We start from the raw sequence: 24534 nt of genomic DNA, 5'->3' as shown, positions 1-24534 counted from the left end.
CAGCAGTTGATTATCAGGAAAACTACAATCAATTTCGAGAGGAAATTATATTGTTGGAAAGTTATTCCGCTGTATATAAACTGCCAAAAGCAGAAATCTCACAAGGGATGGCCTGCATTTCATTTTGGATACCTCCTGAGAATAAACTGAAGACGATTCTTCCCCCCACCCACCCCACCTCTCACAGAATCCCTCCCTCAGCGACTTTGGAGACATGTCTTCGTTTTTGAAGAAAAATATTTATCTGTGAAAACTGCTTTCATCTTCCAAAAATCTGATGGGGGGGTTGGGGGATGGGGGGAATCAATTAACTGCTACAGGTGGCATAATATTTTGTGCCAAGGAGTGGTAGGGTGTGGGTTTGTGCCCACAATTCTTCAATCTGATACAGAACTAACCATGGGGGTGATGGTTGGAGATATATTTGTGGGGATCTGTTGGGCTATGGAGGTGAAGATCCAGGGAGGGTGAGGGGCGACCCATGTTGTAGCAAGGCTCGGACAGTTAGAAGAATTTATTTGGAAGTCAATGGAGAGCATCATCGGTCGGGAAGTAAATCCAGCATTCCACCCGATTCCGTCAGTTTCCCACCAGGCGAGTTAGGTTAAAATTGCCCCCACTGTCTATGGTTGAGATCCACGACCTTCTCTCATACGTATGAAGGGCTGCTGTGATGAAAGAACTTATAGAATCATAGAAAGGTTACAGCATTGAAGGAGGCCATTCGGCCCATCATCCGCGCCGGTTCTATGCAAGGGCAATCCAGTTAGTCCCACTCTCCCGCCCTTTCCCCGTAGTCCTGCAAATATTTTTTCCTTTCAAGTACTTATCCAGTTCCCTGTCTAACTACATATAGTGGAGAGACTAGAGAAGCTGGGATTGTTCTCCTTAGAGCAGAGTAGGTTGAGGGGCAATTTGACAGAGGTGTTCAAAATCATGAGGGGTTTTGATATTGTAAATAGGGAGAAACTGTTTCCAGTGGCAGAAGGGTTGATAACCAGAGGACACAGATTTGAGGTAATTGGCAAAAGAACCAGAGGGGAGACGAGGAGGAATTATTTTATGCAGTGAGTTGTTATGATCTGGAATGCACTGCCTGAAAGGGTGGTGGAAGCAGATTCAATAGTAACTTTCAAAGGGAATTGGATAAATACTTGAAGGGAGAAAATTTGCAGGGGAAAGAACAGCGGGTGTGGGTCTAATCGGATAGCTCTTTCAAAGAGCTGGCACAGGCACGAAGGGTCGAATGGCCTCCTTCTGTGCTATATGATTCTATGAACTCCTTATATGGTTGTGACAACACATAGATTTATCTACCAGAAGGTCAGAACTACACACAGAACAAAAACGTACCTTTTATGACTCCAGCTTGTACCAGCTGTGAAGGGGCCATGGGGTCTGAGCTAATTTCAACATGTTCCAGATGCTGCCTGCTTCAGCAGATTTCTGCTGTCACTTTCCCTTTCGTCACAAAATGGGGTCCTCAGTGCAAGATAGAACCCAGACATAATCTCACTTAATATAGCTTCCCTAATAGTCACTATCATCAATTCTTTGCACAGTCTCCTTAAATTTACATAGATTACATAGAATGTACAGCACAGAAACAGGCCATTCGGCCCAACTGTTCTATACCGATGTTTATGCTCCACATGAGCCTCCTCCCATCTTTCTTCATCGATCCCTATCAGCATATCCTTCTATTCCTTTCTCCTTCATGTGTTTATCTAACTGCCCCTTAAATGCATCTATTCTATTCGCCTCAAGTACTCCTTGTGGTAGCAAGTTCCACATTCTAACTACTCTCTGGGTAAAGAAGACATTTCTGTCCGTAATCACATCTGCAATTACAGAGCTTCTCTGTGATTTCCTCGTTCTCCTCAGTGAGCAGAGCACACTGTTGGATGATAAATCCCACCATTTCTATTCCTCCCACGAGATCTAGGTAACTATGAGTGACCATTGTATATATTGCCTTTTACTAAAACTGGAAATTTCATGCAATTCAGAATCTGATACTTCTCACTTTCCATGCACAAAGAACAGTATTGATAAGATACTTCAGTGTTCCCAGTCGAATTTGGACATTGTTGGTTGTCAGCAGCAGCAGAAGGTATTTATTATCTGCTTTGTAAAGGCTGGAGTTAGAATGTTGAAGCAGCAAAGAATTTCTTTTCACTACTTCTCAGACAACAGGTTGGTGGGTTAGCCCTTTTACAGTACAAATCTGATTTATGTAAATTGATAAGCACTCTCCAGTTGTATCATGAGCACTTCACTGTTCCTCACCATGGCAGTGTATTGCAGAGTTTGAATGATGCAAAAATCACTAAATTATTTTTGGTGCACGGATAAAATTGTTGGAATTAACCCAGGTAGCTCATTCACTTGTTTGTCATAGGGTATCAAGTGGGTTATCCAGCCTACTGTTTCTATTACTACTGTCTTCACTTTGGGTTGCTTTCTGAACAGCTACAAAATATATAATAAGCAGTAGAAAACGGGAAAAGTGAAGAATACTTTCTTCTTCATTGTAGGGTCTGGGGCCTCCTCTGTGTCTGATAAGTAAGCAAGGACGCTCTTATTCAAAAGAACATTTTAATAAACCTCCCAAGGCACTTCACAAAAGTGTAATCAGACAAACATTGACACCGAACCACAGAAGGAGACATTAGGACTGGTGGCCAAAAGTTTCGTTAAAGAGGTAGGTTTTAAGGAGGGTCTTGAAGGAGGAGAGGGAGCTGGAAAGGCAGAGAAGTTAAGGGAGGAAATTCCAGAGCTTAGGGCCTAGACAGCTGAAGGCACGGCCGCCAATGGTGGGATGAAGGAAGTGAGGGATGGACAAAAGGCCAGAATTAGATGAGCGCAGAGTTCCCAGAGTGTTGTAGGGCTGGAGGAGGTTACAGAGATAGGGAGGGACTATCTTGTTATTATACAAAGCATAGAGAGCATGGAATTCAAGACAGACTTCAACAGAGGTCCCATGTAATGCACCTGCTCTGTATACAAGTTTAACAGCACAGCACCACCTAGGAATGTGGTTGGATCCCTGGTTGGAATGTTGATAACATCTCGTCAGAGACTTCCCTGGTAAACCCATGACCCTGTGAAGCAGAAGGCTGCTTGCAGTTTTCAGTAGTCTCATCCCTTTGATTTGATCGTTTCTATCAAAGCCGAGATAATGGGTCCTTCAGCCATGGGTTGGCCTAAATCTTCAATCGTCCTTAACTGTGCAGGTCATGGTCTTCAAGAAAGCAGAGCACTGGACCACTGGCAACCTCTTATAGGAACAGGAGTAGGCCATTCATCCCCTCAAGCCTGTTCCACCATTCAGTTAGATCACAGCTTATCTGTACCTTAACTCCATCTAGCTGCCTTGCTTCCATATCCCTTAATACCCTTACCTAACAAAAATCTATCAATCTCAGTTTTGAAATTTTCAGTTGACCTATCCCCTGTAATAGCTTCTTGGGGGAGAGAGTTACAGATTTCTACTACCCTTTAGATTTGATAAGATAGCTATGGCAGAACAGTCTGGATTGGTGCAACCCAGTTCTTGAATGGACTCGAGATTTTTTTCAGACAAAGAAATTCGCCATCATCGAAAGGCACATTCCTAATAGTACCTAACAAACTTTCCATTTTGCTAATTGCCATTTTAATGTAGTTCACACACCAGGAACGCAAAATTTCCAAGCTCCTCAGTTCAGTATTTTACATAGAATTACATAGAATGTACAGCCATTCGGCCCAACAGGCCTAAGCCGGTGTTTATGCTCCACATGAACCTCCTCCCTCCCTACTACTTCTAACCCAATCAGCATATCTTTCTATTCCTTTCTCCCTCATGTGTTTATTTAGCGTCTCCTTAAATGCATCTATGCTAATCGCCAACCATTCCTTGTGGTAGCAAGTTCCACATTCTAACCACTCTCTGGGCAAAGAAGTTTCTCCTGAATTCTCTATTGGATTTATTAATGACGATCTTACATTTATTTTATTACTATACGCATGATTACTCCAATTCCTTAGCTTCCTTGCAAAGCTGCAGTTTATTATTTAATCAAATGTAGTGGTGTATTTTTTGAGAGGGGAGGAAATATCAATCTCTCATTGTCTGTTGCTGAGTTTCTTATTTCTACAGCTCAGCGGCCAGTGTTTTGAGCAGGTCGCTGTTCCAGAGAGTTGCTTCTTGTGATAAGCACGCTGTCTGCTCGTAGCACGGAGCTCTCACCTTTCTCCTGAAGGAGCTTCACCAGTTTTGAAGTTTATTTTTCTTTATGCGATGCAGGTTTATTCCCCTCCTTCACCCTAATACGGAACTATTTCTCCCTTCTGAGTTGTACAAGTCCTAGCACAGAGTTCCCACTCCTATGCAGACTCTTTTCCTCTGATTCTTTTTGTGGTTGTTAATGACAATTCTTTTTTCTTAAAACCTGTATTCCCCCGAAAGTAATGGTGATTTTATTTTGGGGGAATGAATCCACCTCTTCTTCGACTCTGCAATTCCAACTTCTTCAATTCACTGTCTCAACAAACAATGTATATATTTTAAACTACAGAACGATGACTATTTCATTGATTTACTTCCTGTTATTGGTTTCCTGAATTGTTTTGTTTTGAATAGTCCTTTCTCTTTTTCCATTGGTACAAAATGTATTTGTTTACAATTCATACACCACCTCCTCAGAGACCTCAGGCTCTTTGCTGATAGATTTTCACTCTTGCTATTGAATTACTTTCTCCGGTACTTTTACTTCCTTACAAGTCAGGAATGGTTTGTTTCTCCAAAAGTAGGAGTTTGTTCTTTAATGATCAATTCTTCTTGTTGACAGTAATTCCAAATTCTTTAAATATCTCAAGAAGTGGTGACTTTTTTAAAACTAGAGTGACTTATTGGCCTTGATTTTAACAACCCCCCAGGACGGGACAGGGAGGGTTAAAATATTGTGATCGAGCAACCCCACCCCAACACAACCCCATTCCCGTCCATATAAAATTGAACAAACACAAGTCAGGCCATCGACGGGGCTCCCCAAAAGGCAGGCGGGGTCCTAATTAACATTCAAAAGTCGCAACCCGATGACATCATCAGCGGCGGGACTTAAATTGAACAGTGAGTGAGGGGGGGCCCATGCCGCGGTGGGATTCCCAGCAGTAGTTCCAAGGCAGGAGATGCCGACTGGTTTCATCGCGCTCCCCTGTTAATATCGAGGATGTTGTTCTTGAATTCCTTTATATTCGGTTTAGTGCAAATTAAATCTGTTCTGACCAGATTGGCTGAGAAATTGGTTTGTGCCAGCCTACCGGAGCTAACTGGACATAGGGAATGAGCCCTGCGCCTGAATGGGTAGGCAAGAGGCCCGCCCAATATTGGGCCTCGGGCCTCATTTACATGAGACGGGCAAGTTGCAGACCAGGAGAGATCGGGTGTCTGGGAAAAGGTGGGTGGCAATCGAGAAGGGGGTGGTGCAACCTGTAGAGGGAGGGGAAATGATTGGGAGAAGGAGAGGGTGCAGCGATCGGGTGAAGGAGAGGGTGCAGCGATCAGGAGAGGGAGGGGGTGCAGCGATCGGGAGAGGGAGGGGGTGCAGCGATCGGGAGAGGGAGGGGGGTGCAGCGATCGGGAGAGGGAGGGGGTGCAGCGATCGGGGGGGTGCAGCGATCGGGAGAGGGAGAGGGTGCAGCGATCAGGAGAGGGAGGGGGTGCAGCGATCGGGAGAGGGAGGGGGGTGCAGCGATCGGGAGAGGGAGGGGGTGCAGCGATCGGGAGAGGGAGGGGGGTGCAGCGATCAGGAGAGGGAGGGGGTGCAGCGATCGGGAGAGGGAGGGGGGTGCAGCGATCGGGGGGGTGCAGCGATCGGGAGAGGGAGAGGGTGCAGCGATCGGGGGGGTGCAGTGATCAGGAGAAGGAGGGGGTGCAGCGATCGGGGGGGTGCAGCGATCAGGAGAGGGAGGAGGTGCAGCGATCGGGGGGGTGCAGCGATCAGGAGAGGGAGGGGGTGCAGCGATCGGGGGGGTGCAGCGATCAGGAGAGGGAGGGGGTGCAGCGATCGGGGGGGTGCAGCGATCAGGAGAGGGAGGGGGTGCAGCGATCGGGGGGGTGCAGCGATCGGGAGAGGGAGGGGGTGCAGCGATCAGGAGAGGGAGGGGGTGCAGTGATCAGGAGAAGGAGGGGGTGCAGCGATCGGGAGAGGGAGGGGGTGCAGCGATCGGGAGAGAGAGAGGGTGCAGCGATCGGGGGGGTGCAGCGATCGGGAGAGGGAGGGGGTGCAGCGATCAGGAGAGGGAGGGGGTGCAGCGATCAGGAGAGGGAGGGGGTGCAGCGATCGGGAGAGGGAGAGGGTGCAGCGATCGGGGGGGTGCAGTGATCAGGAGAAGGAGGGGGGTGCAGCGATCGGGAGAGGGAGAGGGTGCAGCGATCGGGGGGGTGCAGTGATCAGGAGAGGGAGGGGTTGCAGCGATCGGGAGAGAGAGGGGTGTAGTGATCGGGAGAGGGAGGGGGTACATCGATCGGGAGAGGGAGGGGGTGCAGTGATGGGGAGAGGGAGGGGGTGCAGCGATCGGGAGAGAGAGGGGTGTAGTGATCGGGAGAGGGAGGGGGTACATCGATCGGGAGAGGGAGGGGGTGCAGTGATGGGGAGAGGGAGGGGGTGCAGCGATGTGGAGGAGCCATACGGGAGCTGGCAATGGTCTTCGGCATTGCAGTGGAGCTGGGAGCAGCTCAGGTAAGTATATTTTACAAAACTTACCTTTTTGGTGGTGGCCTGCAGTGGTCCCTTTATGTACCATTGGAGGCCACATGTTTTCCTGAACGCAGCCGACCTGAGTAAAAATGGCAGCCCTTTTGTGCACAGGGTTATGCAAACTGGCGTTAGGCCTCTTATTTGCATGTGCGAAGGCCCTAACGCCTGTTTCAGGGTCGGGCCCTGGACACCTCTTTTTCTGCCTTCACCAATTTGGCGGGTGGCACACTTTCTGCGTGTGCACGCTGCCCACCATATTGGACACTTTGCCACCTGTTTTATGCCTGTAAAACAGATGCGGCATTAACCAATTTCTAAGCGCACATCTCTCTCAAACGTTTTTTCCACTTCGTGTAAGCGTCCATATTGCTTTCTCACCAATCCTTCATAATAAAACAGCATGTCCTCATACTCATGGTGCCATGGGAGATCCACTGGTGAATTACTGAGCGTTATAATGGGAGAAGTCAGCATCTATTAGCAGTCCTTTGTTACCATGGAACTGCTGGTAGAGGAACAACTTGGGGAAAAGCTGTAGAGCTCCTCTCTTTCCTCAGCTTAATACTGGCAAAATTGACGCCAACTGAAGCTATTATATTTGGCTCCCAGCAGAATCTCTGCACACCAGCCTTTGTTCCCTCTCCCTCCCTGGCTTCGGTTTATCTATAACCCTTATTACCCTTGGATAAAATCTCCCCTTTTCACCAGTGTAAATATTCCTGGCTTTCCCAATTGCTCCTAGTGACCCAAGGACTTAAAAAGAAAGAGCTTGGATTTATTCGATAGTGCCTTTTATGTCCACAGGACACCCCAAAGTGCTTCATAACCAATTAATTACTTTTGAAGTGTAGTCACTGTTGTTTTCTAGGTAAACACAGCAGCCAATCTGAACACAGCAAGGTCCCACAAACAGCATTGAAATGAATGACTAGTTAATCTTTTGGTGGTGTTGGTTTATGGATAAATAATTGCCCCCTACTCTTCTTTAAACAGTTCCTTGGGATTCGTTTATGTCCGTCTGAGCAGGCAGGACGAGCATCCCATCTAAAAGACGGCACCTCTGACAACGTAGCTCTCCATCAGCACTGCACTGAAGGCTAGATTTAGTGCTCAAGTCCTGCAGAGGGACTTGACTCCACAACCTTCTGATTCGGAGGCGAGATTGCCGCCAAGCAGACAGTTATCACTGGTAACTGTTTAATATTGAGAGTGTAATTTGACAAGCGGTATTCGGTTTGAAAATACCGACGGTAAAATAATAGGCTAAATAAAACACTAGCTCGAAGGGTGGGTGGCCAAGGAATCGGCTTAGTGTTGTCGTTCTATCGCTGACCTATGCTCCCTTGGAGCACGGCTCCCCGCTGGGACTGTGCGATTGGTGAATTCACCCAGAAATGTCAAGAAGTTCGACACGATCCAGGACAAAGCAGTCCGCTTGATCAGCGGCCCACCTTAAACACCCACTCCCTCCGCCACTGTCCCACCGTGGTTACAGTGCGTGCTGTCTGAAGGATGCACTGCAGCAACACGCCAAGGCATCTTCGACAGCACCTCCCAAACCCGCAACCTCCACCACCTAGAAGGACAAGAGCTGCAGGTGGATGGGAACAACACCACCTCCAAGCTCCCCTCCAAGTCACACACCATCCTGACATGGACATATGTCGGCTGTTCCTTCATCGTCGCTGGGTCATAATCCAGGAACTCCCTACTTAACAGCACTGTGGGCGAACCTTCACCATAGTGGTTCAAGAAGAAGGCTCACCACCACCTTCTCAAGGGCAACTAGGGATGGGCAATAAATGTCGGTCTTTCCAGCAACGCACATAACCCAAGAATGAATTTTTTTAAATGAGGGATAGCTCATTGGTTGGAAAAATTGACCAATGTTGTGGAAAAAGAACATGCTATGGCTGGCTGTGTAACATGATTTATAACCCACTCCCTCTGCAGTGATCATAACTCGTTTATAAGGGCAACCTCACTTATAAGAACATAAATCATATATTGCACCTGGTCATGACATGTCCTCTGTTGCACATTAATCTCCATTAAAGTGGAATAGAAAATATTGTCTGGAGTACAACCAGGAAGAGCTAACCAAACCACTCAATGAAAGGACAGTATCCACTGGGTAATTTTGGTGCTTATAATGATGGGGATTTAAATGCTCAGCAATGGGACATCCTGTTCACTTTAGCCACCTAGTATTAACAGCTGGCACTTCCAGTACGCAAGTGTTTATCTTTGAGAGTGGATGGAACATTTATGGAGGTGATTTTTCTGTCACTAGTGCTTGGGAGAGTCTTCTTTCCTGGAGCTAATGACAGGAAATGGGGAGCTGACCTATGAGGCCTAGTCTCTGCCCCCTCTACAAAGAGAAGAAAGAACTTGCATTTATATAGCACCTTTCGTGACCTCAGGATGTCTCAAAGCACTTTACAGTACTTTTTGAAGTGCGTCACCGTTGTAATGTAGGAAAATGCAGCAGCCATTTTGCACACAAACAGCAATGTGGTAATGACCAGATCATCTGTTTTAATGATGTTGGTTGAGGGATAAATATTGGCCAGGACACTGCCAGGAGAGAATTCCCCTGCTCTTCGAAATAGTGTCATGGAATCTTTCACATCTGCCTAAGAAGGCAGATGAGGCCTTGGTATAACATCTCATCCAAAAGATGTGACCTCTGACAGTGCAGCACTCCCTCAGTACTGTACTTAAGTGTCAGCCTAGATTATGTGCTTAAGCCTCTGGAGTGAGACTTGAACCCATAACCTTCTGACTCATAGGCAAGAGTACTACACACTGAGCCACGACTGTGGCCTATGTAGGCCCAAGATTTCCATGGACCCCGGTTGGGGGGGGGATGCGGAGTGCTTGCGTCTGCAATAGGTACAGACAACGCAGTGCCATGCAAATGAAGCTGGCAGGGAAAGGGTTCCTCCCGTCCCAACTCATCTTCCCCTTGTTTTGCTGGCAGGATGTCTGAAAGAAGCAGCTCTTAGTGCCCCCCCCCCCCAACCCCTCCTCAACCCTGTGAAGTTGTATTGAAGTACCTTTTATTTTCAAACTTAAAATATCCTGCGACCCCTCCAGGAGAAATCATTTTTGCCTTGAAAGCCAGAAATACAGCAGGCTTCAAACTGTCAGACTATGCAGCAAATAAAGTGGCAAAACTAAAAATACCTAGAATATAAATCTTATACCTTCACTATTCACATCTCTCTTCAGTAATTTCTAAATCCCAAACACACAACCTCCACCACCTAGAAGGACAAGGGGAGCAGATGGATGGGAACAACACCACCTCCAAGTTCCCCTTCAAGTCACACACCATCCCAATTTGGACATATATCGCCGTTCCTTCATTGTCGCTGGGTCAAAATCTTAGAACCCCCTACCTACCAGCGCTGTGGGAGAACCTTCACCTCACGGACTGCAGCAGTTTAAGAGAAGGCGGCTCACCACCATCTTCTCAAGGGCAACTCGGGATGGGCAATAAACGCCGGCTTTGCCAAAAATGAAAAAAAAATCGATCCCTGCATCGAACAACGCTGCTGCAAACTTTGTTTTTTTTCCTTCCTCCAATAAAAGTGATGGAATACTGCAGGTTAAGCCAGGACAAGCCTGTATCCCCTCCCAGGTATCATTTACTTAAAGTGAAGAAATGTCTGGTATACCGACAACTTAAATTCAGGCCTGAGTCCCACTGCACTTTCAGTGTAATTACTTGTTTTCACTTATTGTAGACGTTCATTCAGGGCCTCCATGGAATTGTTAGGTTTTTTTTGGGTGGGGGTGGTGGTGGTGGAGAATGTGTTGCCAGTTTTTGTGACGTTCTTGCTAGTTTTCTAGGTTCACAGGTATGAGCCAACAAGGACATTTATCTGCAGTATTTGCTCTGAACTAATATAGTCATGGATTTAATTTCCTCTGTATGCTGTTTTTAGGACGCTGATTATTACACTGGCATAACATCCTACCTGTGTTATGCTAATGCAGTTGTCAACCCTAGGTGTCAGTCATGGCTCAGTGGGTAGTGCTCTTGCCTTTCAGTTAGAAGTTTGTGGGTTCAAGCCCCTACTTCAGAGACTTGTAAAACATAATCCGGTTGACACTCCCAGTGCAGTACTGATGGAGTGCTGCACCGTTGGAGGTGTCATCTTTTGGAAGAGATGTTAAACTGAGGCCCCATCTGCCCTCAGATAGACATAAAAGATCCCCTGGTGCTATTTTAAAGAAGAGCAGGAGAGTTCTCCCTGATGTCCTGATTGATATTAATCCCTTAACATCACTAAAAAAAAACAGATTATCACATTGCTATTTGTGGGACCTTGCTGTGTGCAAATTGGCTGCCACGTTTCCTACATTTCAAAAGTACTTCATTGTCTGTAAAGCACTTTGGGACATCCTTAGGTCATGAAAAATGCTATATTAATACAAGTTCTTTCTTTCAACCCATTGAAAGTTGCATTAAAGTAGTGCACAGAGGTAATTAACTCATACAGTACTGGTAAGGGTAGATGAAGATATTTCCATTTTAAAAGTAATTGTCTTCAATACGCTTTTCACAGCTGAAAATGAGATGCCCTATTTTACGAGACAGGAAGATCTCGCAGTATCTTTATTGCTAGACACAGACTATATTGGTGTCCTGAACTTCGTAGTAAGAACGGGCAGTATTTTAATGGAAGTTTGACAGATCGCAGCAAGCTGGAGAGGTTGCTTCTCTCGGTGTCAGCTTTGTCAACTTGTATGCTCCAGCAATCGAATGTGCCTGAAAACAGCCCATAATATAGCGGAACCACCCCTTTAATGGCCTACCCTTTGCTCAGTCAGGGACAGCAGTGTATAATAGAACTTCCAAACATATTAATATGACAAGTCACCTCAAACAACGACATAACGAGAAGGACTGATAGAAATAACAACATATTGTCTGAGGTCCACTTGCACATAAATGACTGACAGATGCTCTAAGTGGGACAACCAGTTAATTATCTCCCTGAAGCCTTGGCGTGAGTTTGGAAATTCTGCCGGGCCCATGTGAAAATTAACCAGGTTATTTATAGAGGAGTCACTGCTCTCAATTGCTAGAAAACAGATTAAAAAAAGAACTTGCATTTATACAGCACCTTTCATGACCTCAGGACGTCCCAAAGTGCTTTACACCCAATGAAGTACTTTTTAAAGTATAGTCAGTCACCGTTGTAATGTAGGAAACACGGCAGCCAATTTGCGCACAGCAAGGTCTCACAAACAGCAACGTGATAATGACCAGATAATCTGTTTTAGCGATGTTGGTTGAGGGATAAATATTAGCCAGGACACCAGAAAACTCCCCTGCTCTTCTTCAAAATAGTGCCATGGGATCTTTTATGTCCACCTGAGAGGGCAGCCTGGGCTTCGGTTTAACTTCCCATCCAAAAGACAGCACCTCTGACAGTGCAGCACTCTTTGGTACTGCACTGGAGTGTCACCCTCGATTATTTGTTTAAGTCTGTGGAGTGGGTCTTGAACCTACAACTTTTTGATTCAGAGGTGAGTGTGCCACCACTGAGCCACAGCTGACATCTAATGGAATCGATTGCTTTTTGTGGTATATATGAATGATTTGGACTTGAATGTGGAGGGCTTGATCAAGAAGCTTGCAGATGATACAAAAATTGGCCGTGTGGTTGATAGTGAGGAGGAAAGCTGTAGATTGCAGGAAGATATCAATGGACTGGTCAGGTGGGCAGAAAAGTGGCAAATGGAATTCAATCCAGAGAAGTGTGAGGTAATGCATTTGGGGAGGGCAAACAAGGCAAGGGAGTACACAATAATTGGGAGGATACTGAGAGGTGTAGAGGAACAATGGGACCTTGGAGTGCATGTCCACAGATCCCTGAAGGTGGCAGGACAGGTAGATAAGGTGGTTATTAAGGCATACGGGATACCTTCCTTTATTAGCCGAGTCATAGAATATAAGACCAGGGAGGTTATGCTACAACTGTATAAAACACTAGTTAGGCCACAGCTTGAGTACTGCATACAGTTCTGGTCACCACATTACAGGAAAGATGTGATTGCACTAGAGAGGGTACAGAGGAGATTTACGAGGATGTTGCCAGGGCTGGAGAATTTTAGCTATGAGAAAAGATTGGATAATCTGTGGCTGTTTTTATTTGGAACCAAGGAGGCTGAGGGGAGATTTAATTGAGGTATATAAAATTATGACGGGACTAGAAAGACCTATTTCCCTTAGCAGAGGGGTCAGTGACCAGGGGGCATAGATTTAAAGTAATTGGTAGAAGGATTAGAGGGGAGCTGAGAAGAAATATTTTCACCCAGTCAGCAGTGGGGGTCTGGAACTCACTGCCTGAGAGGGTGGTAGAGGCAGAAACCCTCAACTCATTTAAAAAGTACATGGATATGCACTTGAAGTGCCGTAACCTACAGGGCTATGGACCAAGTGCTGGAAAGTGGGATTAAGCTGAATAGCTCTTTTTGGCTGGCACGGACACGATGGGCCGTAACTTCCTATGATTCTACGATTCTATATTCAACAGGACTGTGCCAATGCCCTTTGGCCTTTTGGTATGAGGAGATTAGGAAGAGAATGAAACGGAAGCCAATTAGATTATTGTTGAGGAATCGGAGACAGTCACATTAATTCGCTAGGAGGTGATGGAGCTGAAGTATGTGACACTTCCAGTTTTAAACATGCAACATTTTATCGCTAATTGCCTTAAGAGCCCTTAAAGTAATATGAGTTTAAGGCTTACTTGTCATGTGCAATGAATTTTTTTTTATAACAGCTTATGTAACATTTTTATACTTACATAGACAGGGAGAGACAGCCAAAAAATCTGTGACCATAACTTCGTCAGGAATATGTCAGAAACTAGGCCAGGATCCAGATACTCCAGGCCCCGGCCTTGTGGCAAACTCTCCAGCATTGCCTTGAGGCAAGGCCATTGTCATAATGGGAGTACAGGGCCGGAGCTAGGAGTCTCCAGGAATGAAAGATTAATCTCCTGGTCACTGCTGCACACAATCTGGGAGAATAATCATAGGGGCATTCAAAAAAAAATGATTTTTTTTTTTCCATTTTCTTTGACCACTTTTGTTCATTAGTTATATTAGAGATGGGAAGAAAGGCTGGCTGACTGACAGTCAACAATCATCCAATCGGGTAACGAAGAGTCTGCTCACTTTCCAGTTGGCCTCGGAAGGCTGTGCGCCCAATGGTGAGAACACGGGGGCGGGGCGGCTCAAAGTCATGTGACGAAACCTCCTGGAATACATCCAACCAGAGTTAACAGCCCTAGCCGGGGAGGGGAGCCCCTAGAGTGGGAATTCCCACACTCTGGGGCCTCAGAGGGACCTAGAGCACCGTGGCAGGGGTTCATCTTATCTCCTAGACTAGCAGCAGATGTGGGGGTCATTGTGGGAAAGCAGGTCCTTTTTGACCTAGACACTCAGGAATGTTAACGACAGCTTGCGTTCATATCACACCTTTAATGTAAAGAAATGCTGCAAAGCACTTCCTAAATAGTTCACACCTCCAGTGGTCATATATACCCTGGGGCAGGGACAGGGGAGGAGCATTGAATTCTGGCACCAGCAACCAACATGCTAGTTAACGACATCATAGACACAAAAGGTGGGCTCAAGAATGGAAGAGGTAGATGTTATGATTTGGGTGGGGGTGGGGAGGGAAGGATCAGCTAAAGGGCTGATAGTTAACTAAGCACCATCCTGGGTTGTCTCCTTGGTGACCATCACTAATGTCCTACTGAAACCAGTTCCAGATGTTACAAAAGGGAGGCTGCTTTAGAGTGTAAAAACCTGGCTTGACAAAGGATATTTTTTTGTTATTGTTATTTATGTTCCTTTGAACTAAGCACGGGCAAAAACCAATGGTATGTACCTGTATCTAACGAGCACAATTACATCCATGGAGGTGGCCGGACCACAGCTTGGTTAGGCCTGGAGGCCCAAACTGCAGAGTAAACCCAGTGCCTCCGTCTCCAGGGGCGGGTGCTCTCTCAGGCCCACTTTCTGCATTCCTGCCCATTGCCATGGTGAGCCTGTCAGTCAAATGACATACTTGTGTTGAAAGTAGGAGTTCAGAGTGTATTGGTGGTCAATAGAACTTGACGGAGAAGAGGGATTCCCTCTTCTCCCAGGGATCGAGACACATGGCGTTTAACCATGTCATGAGACACTGATGTGCTTTGGGAGAGAAAGAATGGAAACAGTCACAGGATTGATAGAGGAGAAAGTACTGTCGGGGAAAGGAGCACACAACGGCTGAGAATTGAGAGCGACTGTTATTTGCAGCAGGTCTGATAAAAGAATGTGTCCTCCAAAAAGGGTGGGAGGGTGAAAAGAGTCCCGAGGACTTAAGAGGAACATAGGAACAGGAGTAGGCCATTCAGCCCCTCATGCCTGCTCCGCCATTTGATAAGATCATGATCATCATCTGTGATCTAACTACATATACCTGCCTTTGGCCCATATCCCTTAATACCTTTGGTTGCCAAAAAGCTATCTATCTCAGATTTGAATTTAGCAATTGAGCTAGTATCAATTGCCGTTTGCGGAAGAGAGTTCCAAACTTCTACCACCCTTTGTGTGTAGAAATGTTTTCTAATCTCGCTCCTGAAAGGTCTGGCTCTAATTTTTAGACTGTGCCCCCTACTCCTAAAATCCCCAACCAGCGGAAATAGTTTCTCTCTATCCACCCTATCCGTTCCCCTTAATATCTTATAAACTTCGATCAGATCACCCCTTAACCTTCGAAACTCCAGAGAATACAACCCCAATTTGTGTAATCTCTCCTCGTAACTTAACCCTTGAATTCCGAGTATCATTCTAGTAAACCTACGCTGCACTCCCTCCAAGGCCAATATGTCCTTCCGAAGGTGCGGTGCCCAGAACTGCTCACAGTACTCCAGGTGCGGTCTAACCAGGGTTTTGTATAGCTGCAGCATAACTTCTGCCTCCTTGTACTCTAGTCCTCTAGATGTAAAGGCCAGCATTCCATTTGCCTTCTTGATTATTTTCTGCACCTGTTCATGATACTTCAATGATCTATGTACCTGAACCCCTAAGTCCCTTTGGACATCCACTGAGGGTGACATCTCCTCACTGGTGCTACCTCCTTGCACAGTAAGATCCACTTTACGGTGTCCCTCAGTGACCTCTTGTTTTTACATGGGCTGATTTGAGGGCACCTGGGAGCGAGTATTTGTGTAACATTCTGACATTATGCAGTGCTGCCCCGGTGACATCATGAATGGGTGGGGTGGATTGTGGGTAGAACGTCCCATTCATAAAGTGACCGGAGCTGAACTTCATGATGTTAAAACAGGAATCTAAGCTCCACTCGCCAACAGATGTACAGCATACAATGCAGCCGCAAAGTGAGAGGCACCAGTATTTGTTTGGATATCTTGCTTTTGTTTTTAACATTTAGGGTCGATTCATCAAGCAATCATCTTCTTTATCCTTTAGGTATTTGTTCCTTGACTGTCCTTTTTTTCCAAAGGGAATTCATTATTAGCTCTTAACATGTGAACTAATCTTGTAGATAAGAAGACAAGGTGGAATCCAATTGCTGGTGGACCTGTTGGACCATCGGATGCAGGAAGTGCATCGCAGTGCCTGTGGAGCCCTGAGGAACCTGGTGTACGGGAAGGCCAACGATGACAACAAAATTGCCTTGAAAAACTGTGGTGGGATTCCAGGATTGGTGCGACTGCTTCGGAAGACTCCCGACGTGGAGATCAGGGAGCTGGTTACAGGTCAGACTCTATATCCTTTCCGTGCTCTATACCTGACGTCTTCCCGAAGTGGGAAGTGAAACCCCTTTCCGCTGTCTGAATGAGTTGATTTATTACATCAGGCTCAAGACAAAACCCACTAGGAATTTACATCGGACACGCCGTCCCTCCTTTTGCATATTGCATTAGCAAACCAACATCTGATAGATGTCTTTGAGATTATGGAGGGTTAGGACAAGTTGGATCACTGTCTGACTGGCCAGTGGGAGCAATGAGAGGACTCTGCCTTGCTCAGATCCCATCTGTTCAATTCTGGGCACCACATCTCAGGAAGGATATATTGGCCTTGGAGTGGATGCAGCGCAGATTCACCAGAATGATACCGGGGCGAAAAGGATTAAATTATGGGGACAGGTTGCATAAACTTGGCTTGTGTTCCCTCGAGTATTAGAAGGTTGAAGGGTGATCTAATCGAAGAGCTTAATATAATGAAAGGATTCGATAGGGTAGATAAAGAGAAGCTATTTCCTCTAGTGGGGGATCCAGAACAAGGGGACATGACCTTAAAATTAGAGAAAGGCCGTTCAGAAGTGAAACCAGGAAGCACGCCTTCACACAAAGGGCAGTGGAAATCTGGAACTCTGTCCCCCAGGAGAAATTTTTTCACACCTTCCAAAGGAACTTTCAAAAGACACTTAGACAATACTTGAAAAGGACTAATTTGCAAGGTTATGGGGAAAATGCTGAGGTGCGGAACTAAATTGGACAGCTCCTTCAAAGGGCTGGTGCAGGCACGGCAGGCCGAATGGCCTCGTCCTGTGCTGTATCATTCTGTGATTCTATGAAAAGGCTGTGAATGCTGGGTCAATTGGAGCGTTCAAGACTGAGATCGATAGGTTTTTGTTGGGTAAGGGTATCGAGGGATATGAAGCAAAGGCGGGTAAATGGGGTTGAGGTACAGATCGGCCATGATCTGATTGAATGGCAGAGCGGGCTCGAGGAGCTGAATGGCCTACTCCTGTTCCTATGACTCATAATCACAAAAACAATTAAATCGGAGGTTAGACAAACACGGCTTTACACCGATATTGGTAGGAATATGGAATTCTCTGCCAAGCGATTGTTGAAGCACAGTCTATTGACTCTTTTGAAAGGGAATGAAATAGTTGCTTGAAAAAGGGGAACTGTCAAGGGTTTGGGGAGCAAGCAAGAGAGTGGGATGAGGCCCAATGCCTCATGTGGAGAAAAGCATGGCTAATTGGCCTGTTGCTGGGCTGTAACTTTCTACAATTCTGATCTGATTCTATGAATGGAATATCAACCTGGCTTCTCCTAACTGGCTGAGATCTCACAGGAGGCTTGTAAAGTGCCAACTGGCTGTAACTATTCAGCACCTCTGATTGTGTGGTACTGTCGCTAATGAAAGTTGAGGACAAGGGGGATTTCATTCTTTCGCAGTGGTAACCACTCCATCAACGTTACTGGTGACAGATATGTTGGCACACTCCACAACGAGAGCTGAAGGAAATATAATAAGAGGTGGAACATAAGGTTTCACGACGATATACCTCAGTGAATAACACCTAGTTAGTTGCTGGCAAAAGATGGTTTTGTGTTTCTGTCTGGGCCTCACGCAGACTGCGAGTGCTGTCTGTACCACCTTTAATCTTTTAAGCAAGTATAATTAGACGCCTGCCAAATCTACTGGAAAGGCGCTGTGCAACTGTGATGATTGTTCATTGATGAGGCATCCCGCAGAGTGTCAGACCTAATAATATGACAATGCCAGTCATGACATATTTACTCATCTCTTTGTTTCGCTGTCAAAACACGTAGCCTCGGGGAGCTGTTTGCGCGCTTGTGATGAATAAGATATCAACACAGCCAGAATGTGTGTGTGCGTAGCTATTCAGGTTAACTTGCCAGAAGTTTTTTTTCCACAGTTAATAATAACAATCAGCGCTCGTTATTGTGAAACTAGAATATTGACCTTCAATTTGGAGTTATTGATGCTGCACGATATGCATTGCTGTTTAGCATCTTTTTGGGTTTGATAGGACATTGTAATTGGCTTCAGCACCCAGAGAGGAAGCCTCCGCCTCTCCTGATCACTGTACGAATTGGAGATTAACTTCAAACATTTTCAAAATGGACATTATTCCCGCTAACGATGACATCACATGACCATCAAGACAATCCGATCTCAGCATCATATAATATCGGATCAAAATTGTTGCCAAACGGGGTTTTAAAAAAAATTTGACCATCATGGCTCATTTCCAATACTGAAACTTAAATCTCACGTAAACAACAAGTGAGACGTTGCCTGGGATATGGATGATTGCTCATGCGAGAAATGAGGTCTGACCAAAGAGACAGCCGAGGCACCAACTGGTCGGGGACTTTGAATTGAGGGCTGAGGTGAGTCCAGCAGGGCACTCATCCTGAAGCCTAATCCTCGACAGTATTACAGAGTCATCACAGGATTCTGTGGGAAGTCATGAGAAACTTTAAAACAAGATCGAGTTCAGGACAGGAGAAGTCAAGGTCACAAGAGTAATGGGATTTTTTTTTTTGAGTCCAAATCCAATGTGATGTGAATATTAATGGCAACAACATTTCTGTAGCACTCTTTGGACCCGAAAAGGTGCCTCGGAGTTTTCGAAAGGGTGATGGGAAATGGTGGATGCCATGAAAAAGGGAAAGCAGAAGTTGGGGTGCAAAAGTCCAATCAAAGGGAAGGGTTTTACTAAAGAGGCTTTTAAAAGTAGGGGAGGAGATAGCAAAGCAGATGGATTTGGAAAGGGCAGTCATTGTTAGAGTGGAGTACATCTTGAGTACGGGAGGTTGTGGGGTGATCTGATCAAGGCGTTTAAAATATTAAAAGCATTCGATAGCATCGATCTAGAGAAATTATTTCCTCTGGTGGGGGAAGCAAAAACGAGAGGGCACAATCTTAAAATTAGAGCTAGACCATACAGGAGGGAAATCAGGAAGAAGCTTTTCACAAAAAGGGTAGTGGAAATCTGGAATTCTCTCCCACAAAAGGCTGTGAATGCTGGGACAATTCGAGCTTTCGAGACTGAAATTGATAGAAAAGAAAGAAAGACTTTCATTTATATGGCACCTTTCACGACCTCCGGACATCCCGAAGCATTTTACAGCCAACGAAGTGTAGTCACTGTTGTAATGTAGGAAATGCAGCAGCCAATTTGCGCACAGTAAGGTTCCACAAACAGCAATGTGATAATGACCAGATGATCTGTTTTTAGTGATGTTGGTTGAGGGATAAATATTGGCCAGGGCACCAATTATTGTTACGTAAGGGTATCAAGGGGTATGGAGCCAAGGCACATAAATGGAGTTGAGGTACAGATCAGGCATGGTCTAATTGAGGAGGGGGTGGGGGGGAGGGGGGAGGGGCGGGGGCAGGGGAGCTGTCGGCAGTATTTTGACCCTGTGTATGTGCACCTGCTGATAGCCAATCAGAACTGGCGTTCCTGATAGTTACGGAGGAAGCTGAAGTTGAGGTCAAGAGGTGGTGTGATGGGAGACGACAGTTTGGACCTGGGAGTTGGGGATGGGGGAGAGGTGAAGGATACAAAGTTGTGCTTCGGTCTTGTTCATCAAAGCAAGGAAGTTATCGTAAACATTTATAAATCACTGGTTAGGCTTCAACTGGAGTATTGTGTCCAAATACTCCCAACTTTAGGAAGGCTGCCAAGGCCTTGGGAGAGGATGCGGAGGAGATTTACTAGAATGGTACCAGAGATGAGGGGCTTCAGTTATGTGGAGAGACTGGAGAAGCTGGGGTTGTTCTCCTTAGAGCAGAGAAGATTAAGGGGAGATTTGATAGAGGTGTTCAAAATCATGAACGGTTTTGATAGAGTAAATAAGGAGAAACTGTTTCCAGTGGCAGAAGGGTCGGTAACCAGATGACACAGATTTAAGATAATCACCAAGAGAACCAGAGGAGAGAAGAGCAGAACATTTTTTACGCAGCAAGCTGTTATGATCTGGAATGCACTGCCTGAAAGGGTGGTGGATGCAGATTCAATAGTAACTTTCAAAAAGAAATTGGATAAATACTGTATTTGAAAAGGAAAAATTTGCTGGGCTATGAGAAAAGAGCAGGGGAGTGAGACTAATTGGATAGCTTTTTCAAAGAGCTGCACAGGCACGATGGGCCGAATGGCCTCCTGCTGTCCTGTATGATTCTATGATCTTGCCCTTCATTAGTGCAGTATCAGAGGCGATCCAAGCTTCTGAGCATTTGTGGGTAGAATGGAACCTCCAGCTCCACATATAAAGATTAAATCCATGGGCCTGATATTCTGTAGATATTGCAAGTAGCTGATCTCACAGCTCTTGTTGCTCTGATTTAAGATCTATCCACCAGTGAGGTAATACCACTGAAAACAGCCCTTTCAATCCTCCAGACCCACCAAACACAAAACAGGACAAACCAGCAAAGAAGAAATATAAACACAAATAGGGCGGAACTGTCTGGATTTGGAGGGGCAGGTGACCACGACTTGTGGTGGGGAGGCATGTATTAAACAGGGAAAAGGAGTACAGGAAGGTGTTAAACAGAGGGAAGGGCCCCGCTATTACCAGGGAGGCGGGATGGCAGCGGGGTGGGGTGGGGGGGGGCGGCGACTGGGCGCATGAATAACCCGCCCAGTAAAATCTGTCCTTTCCCTGTGCGATCACGGCTAAATTGAAGCCACTTACCGTGGCTTCCGGGTTTCCCGTCGTCAACCTACGCAGTGGGCGGACTGCGCACCCGCGTCACAGGCTGTCAGCTGGAGGAGCCCTATTTAAAGGGGCAGTCCTCCAATGCTGCTTCTGCAGCAAAGAACCAAAATTTTACAATGGAGCAGGCCAAGGGAAAGGCTGCTCCCAGATTTACGAATGCCTCACTCCAGGTCCGACTGGATGGGGTGAGGAGGAGGAGGGATATTTTCTACCCGGCGGATGGGAGGAAGCGGCCTGTCTTTGCCACCAAGAAGGCCTGGCTCGAGGTGGCAGAGGGGGTCACCAGCAGCAGCAACATCTCCCGCACCTGGATCCAGTGCAGGAAGCGCTTCAATGACCTAACTAGGTTATCCAAAGTGAGTACACTTACTCATTCTCCTACACTCAGTTTTCCACATCACCGCCCCCACCCCACATCTCCTTCTGCACTGCCAACAATACTCTATCACATCACTCCTCACACCCACTCAAACCTCATCCTCAACTTACTCACCTCCCCAGTACTCATCCCACCACTACCACTCAACCCAATCCTCATACAATGTCATGGCTCTGTCTCATACTCACCCTCTGATGCATCTCTTTCACGGTCAGCCTCACCCAAACCAATGCATTCATCGGTTGGTCACCATCCCTCACTCACACCTCTCTACTTTCTCCCCTTATTGGAGAAGAGAGCTCAGAATGCACGGGAGAGGGCGAAGTCTGGAGGGGGGCTGCAACATCTGGTCGTCTTCACAGAGGCGGAGCAGGAGGCCCTCGAACTAAGCCGCACCCTCAAGTGCCTGTCCGTCGGGGACGCCGAGACTGCCACCCGATAAACGGCTGGTGACAGAACTTTAACATTCAGCACTCACAATAGCAAATGGTGTTAACATGCCTTGCTATCGTCAGCACTTCAACATCTGTCATCATGCTTAATATTGCCTTCTGTTCTCTTACAGGGCCTTCAGCGACCGCCATGACGGCAGAGGGCAATTCCTCAGAGGACCTGCCGGCCTCTGAGGGGGCACTGTCACATCTGAGTGAGCCATCCACCAGCGCAGATACTCACACCTCGGTGGGTCCCCGTCCTCAGTTAGTTGGGGTCGTACATGGTGAGTCACCACACACGTGAGCACGAGCAGACACTGGTGGCAGGGGCAGCTGTGGAGAGTCCGCGTTGGTGGGCGCACTCTTCTCCAGGCTCTGCTGAACACAGATACTGAATCCTGGGGGCCATCCATGAACAGGAGAATGATCGAGGGACAGCAGCACATTTGTGATGTGCTGGAACAGGTACCACGCACAATCTCCACAATCGCGCAGAGGATGGAGGAGTGGAATGAGTGGAATGGTGGCACAAGTACAGGAGGGCATCGCTGAGATACTGTCACAGGGACGTGAGGGCATCTCTGAGATACTGTCGCGGGTAAGTGCGGGAATGTCTGCGATGGAGGGAAGGCTAGCCTCCATCAAGCTTCAAGCATGGCTCACCATTGAGTCCACTGAGGCCCTGACAACGGCCCTTCAGACTCAGGGTGAGCAACATTCTGCCGCCTTAAACAGGCAGGCAGATACTCTGGCATTGGCCTTACAAGGCTTCACCATGTCCTCCAAACTGTCGTCCAGCAGGGTGGTAGGAGTGATGTGGGCCTGGCCCAGAGGAGGGATGATGGTGAAAGGAGGCAAGGAAGTGGGGACACCACTCAAAGCGCTCCCACGTCTCACCCGTTGCCCCCCCTCTCAAGCAGGACCTGCAATGCTGCCTCCAGGTGGCCGAGTGTGCCCCTGCACAGCTGCAGGTGGAGCAGTCTTTGGAGGGGCCCTCACAGGCACCGAAACCCAGAGGGCGTAGGCCCAAAGCATCTAATCGGTCAGGGCATGAACAAGAGCAACCTGCCACTACCTCTGCTGCAGCCACAGGGGATGCACCGCGTAGAAGTAGTCATAAGCGAAAGGCGAAGGTTTTGTGAGCACAAAGGGGATGCACAAGGGTGTTTGACGGTTTGTCATGTTTTTTATTTATATTTGATTTTTGTCAATGGCACATTAAATATTATTATTGTCACCACTACTGCCACGTCTTGGCCATTCTTGACTGGCTTGTGTAATAAGTCCCTTTCATGCACTTGATGCCACCCATTGGGTCACTCTACAGTGGGTGTATGTGTATTTGCACGACTATTTTGTGCAGGGGGCGGGGGAAGGAGCTGGTTCAGCCGCTCCTCTGTCCAGGTGGTCAGGACTGGACTCTTCATACTGTCTGATGTTAGGAGAACCGTTCACATATCAGTGACTCCCTGGCCTCATGAGCAGCCAGGTAAGCCGTTGTTCTGCCCATGGGTTCCTCCTCCTCCTCGTCCTCCTTCTCCTCCTCCTCCTCCTTGTCGTCCTCCTCCTCCTCCTTCTCCTCCTCCTCCTCCTTGTCATCCTCCTCCTCCTCCTTGTCGTCCTCCTCCTCCTCCTCCTCGTCCTCCTCCTCATCCTCCTCAATATGGGTGGCAGATGTGGATGGGGCCTCCTCCTGTGGCACCCCTCTCTGTTGTGTCATATTGTGCAGGGCACAACAGACAACTATAATGCGTCCCACTCTGTCTGGTGCATATTGAAGCGCTCCCCCAGAACGATCAATGCACCTGAAGCGCACCTTGAGCAACCCTATAGCATGCTCAATTGTAGACCTGGTAGCGATGTGTTGCTCGGTGGTGGGGTTCCTCAGAGGTGTCTTGAGCCACATGTGCAGGGGGTATCTCTTGTCCCCGAGGAGCCAGCCCTTGCAGGTGATCGGTGCATGGAAGAGGAGCAGGATGTTGGACTCCCGGAGATTGAAGGAATCGTGGCAGCTGCCAGGGTATCTGGCACACACGTAAAGGAATCTCTTGCGGTGGTCACAGATGAGCTGAGTGTTGATGGAGTGATACCCCTTCCTGTTGATGAACAGTCCTGGCTCGTGTGGAGGTGCTCGTATTGCTATATGGGTGCAATCGATTACACACTGCACCCTTGGGAAGCCAGCCACAGCGTGGAATCCCACTGCCCTCTCCGTCTGGCTGAGGTCATCCATGGGGAAGTTGATATAGTGCGAGGCCCTGTGAAACAAGCCATCGGTGACCTGCCTTATGCACTTGTGTGCAGATGACTGAGAGACACCGGCAATGTCCCCGGTGGCACCCTGGAATGATCCAGAGACGAAGACGTTGAGGGCAGTGGTGACTTTGACAGCGACAGGGAAGAAGATGCTGCTCGAGCCAGCTGGGAGCAGCTCAGCATGA

The 24534-nt window shown here is 47.2% G+C and overlaps 1 protein-coding gene across 2 annotated transcripts in view; it reads left to right on the top strand.

Annotated features, from left to right (window-relative positions):
* Window positions 1–24534, top strand: part of LOC137335753 (catenin delta-2-like) — a 532228-nt gene that overhangs the window by 326351 nt on the left and 181343 nt on the right. For both annotated transcript variants that reach the window (XM_068001100.1, XM_068001090.1), the window contains exon 10: window positions 16330–16543. In XM_068001100.1, the coding sequence (XP_067857201.1) occupies window positions 16330–16543 (214 nt within the window). The remainder of the gene's footprint in view (window positions 1–16329; window positions 16544–24534) is intronic.

The sequence above is a fragment of the Heptranchias perlo genome, chromosome 2, assembly GCF_035084215.1.
Source record: "Heptranchias perlo isolate sHepPer1 chromosome 2, sHepPer1.hap1, whole genome shotgun sequence".
Taxonomy (NCBI): Eukaryota; Metazoa; Chordata; class Chondrichthyes; order Hexanchiformes; family Hexanchidae; genus Heptranchias; species Heptranchias perlo.
The sequence above is the reverse complement of the archived record's forward strand: the minus strand, read 5'-3'. Positions and strand labels throughout refer to the sequence as shown.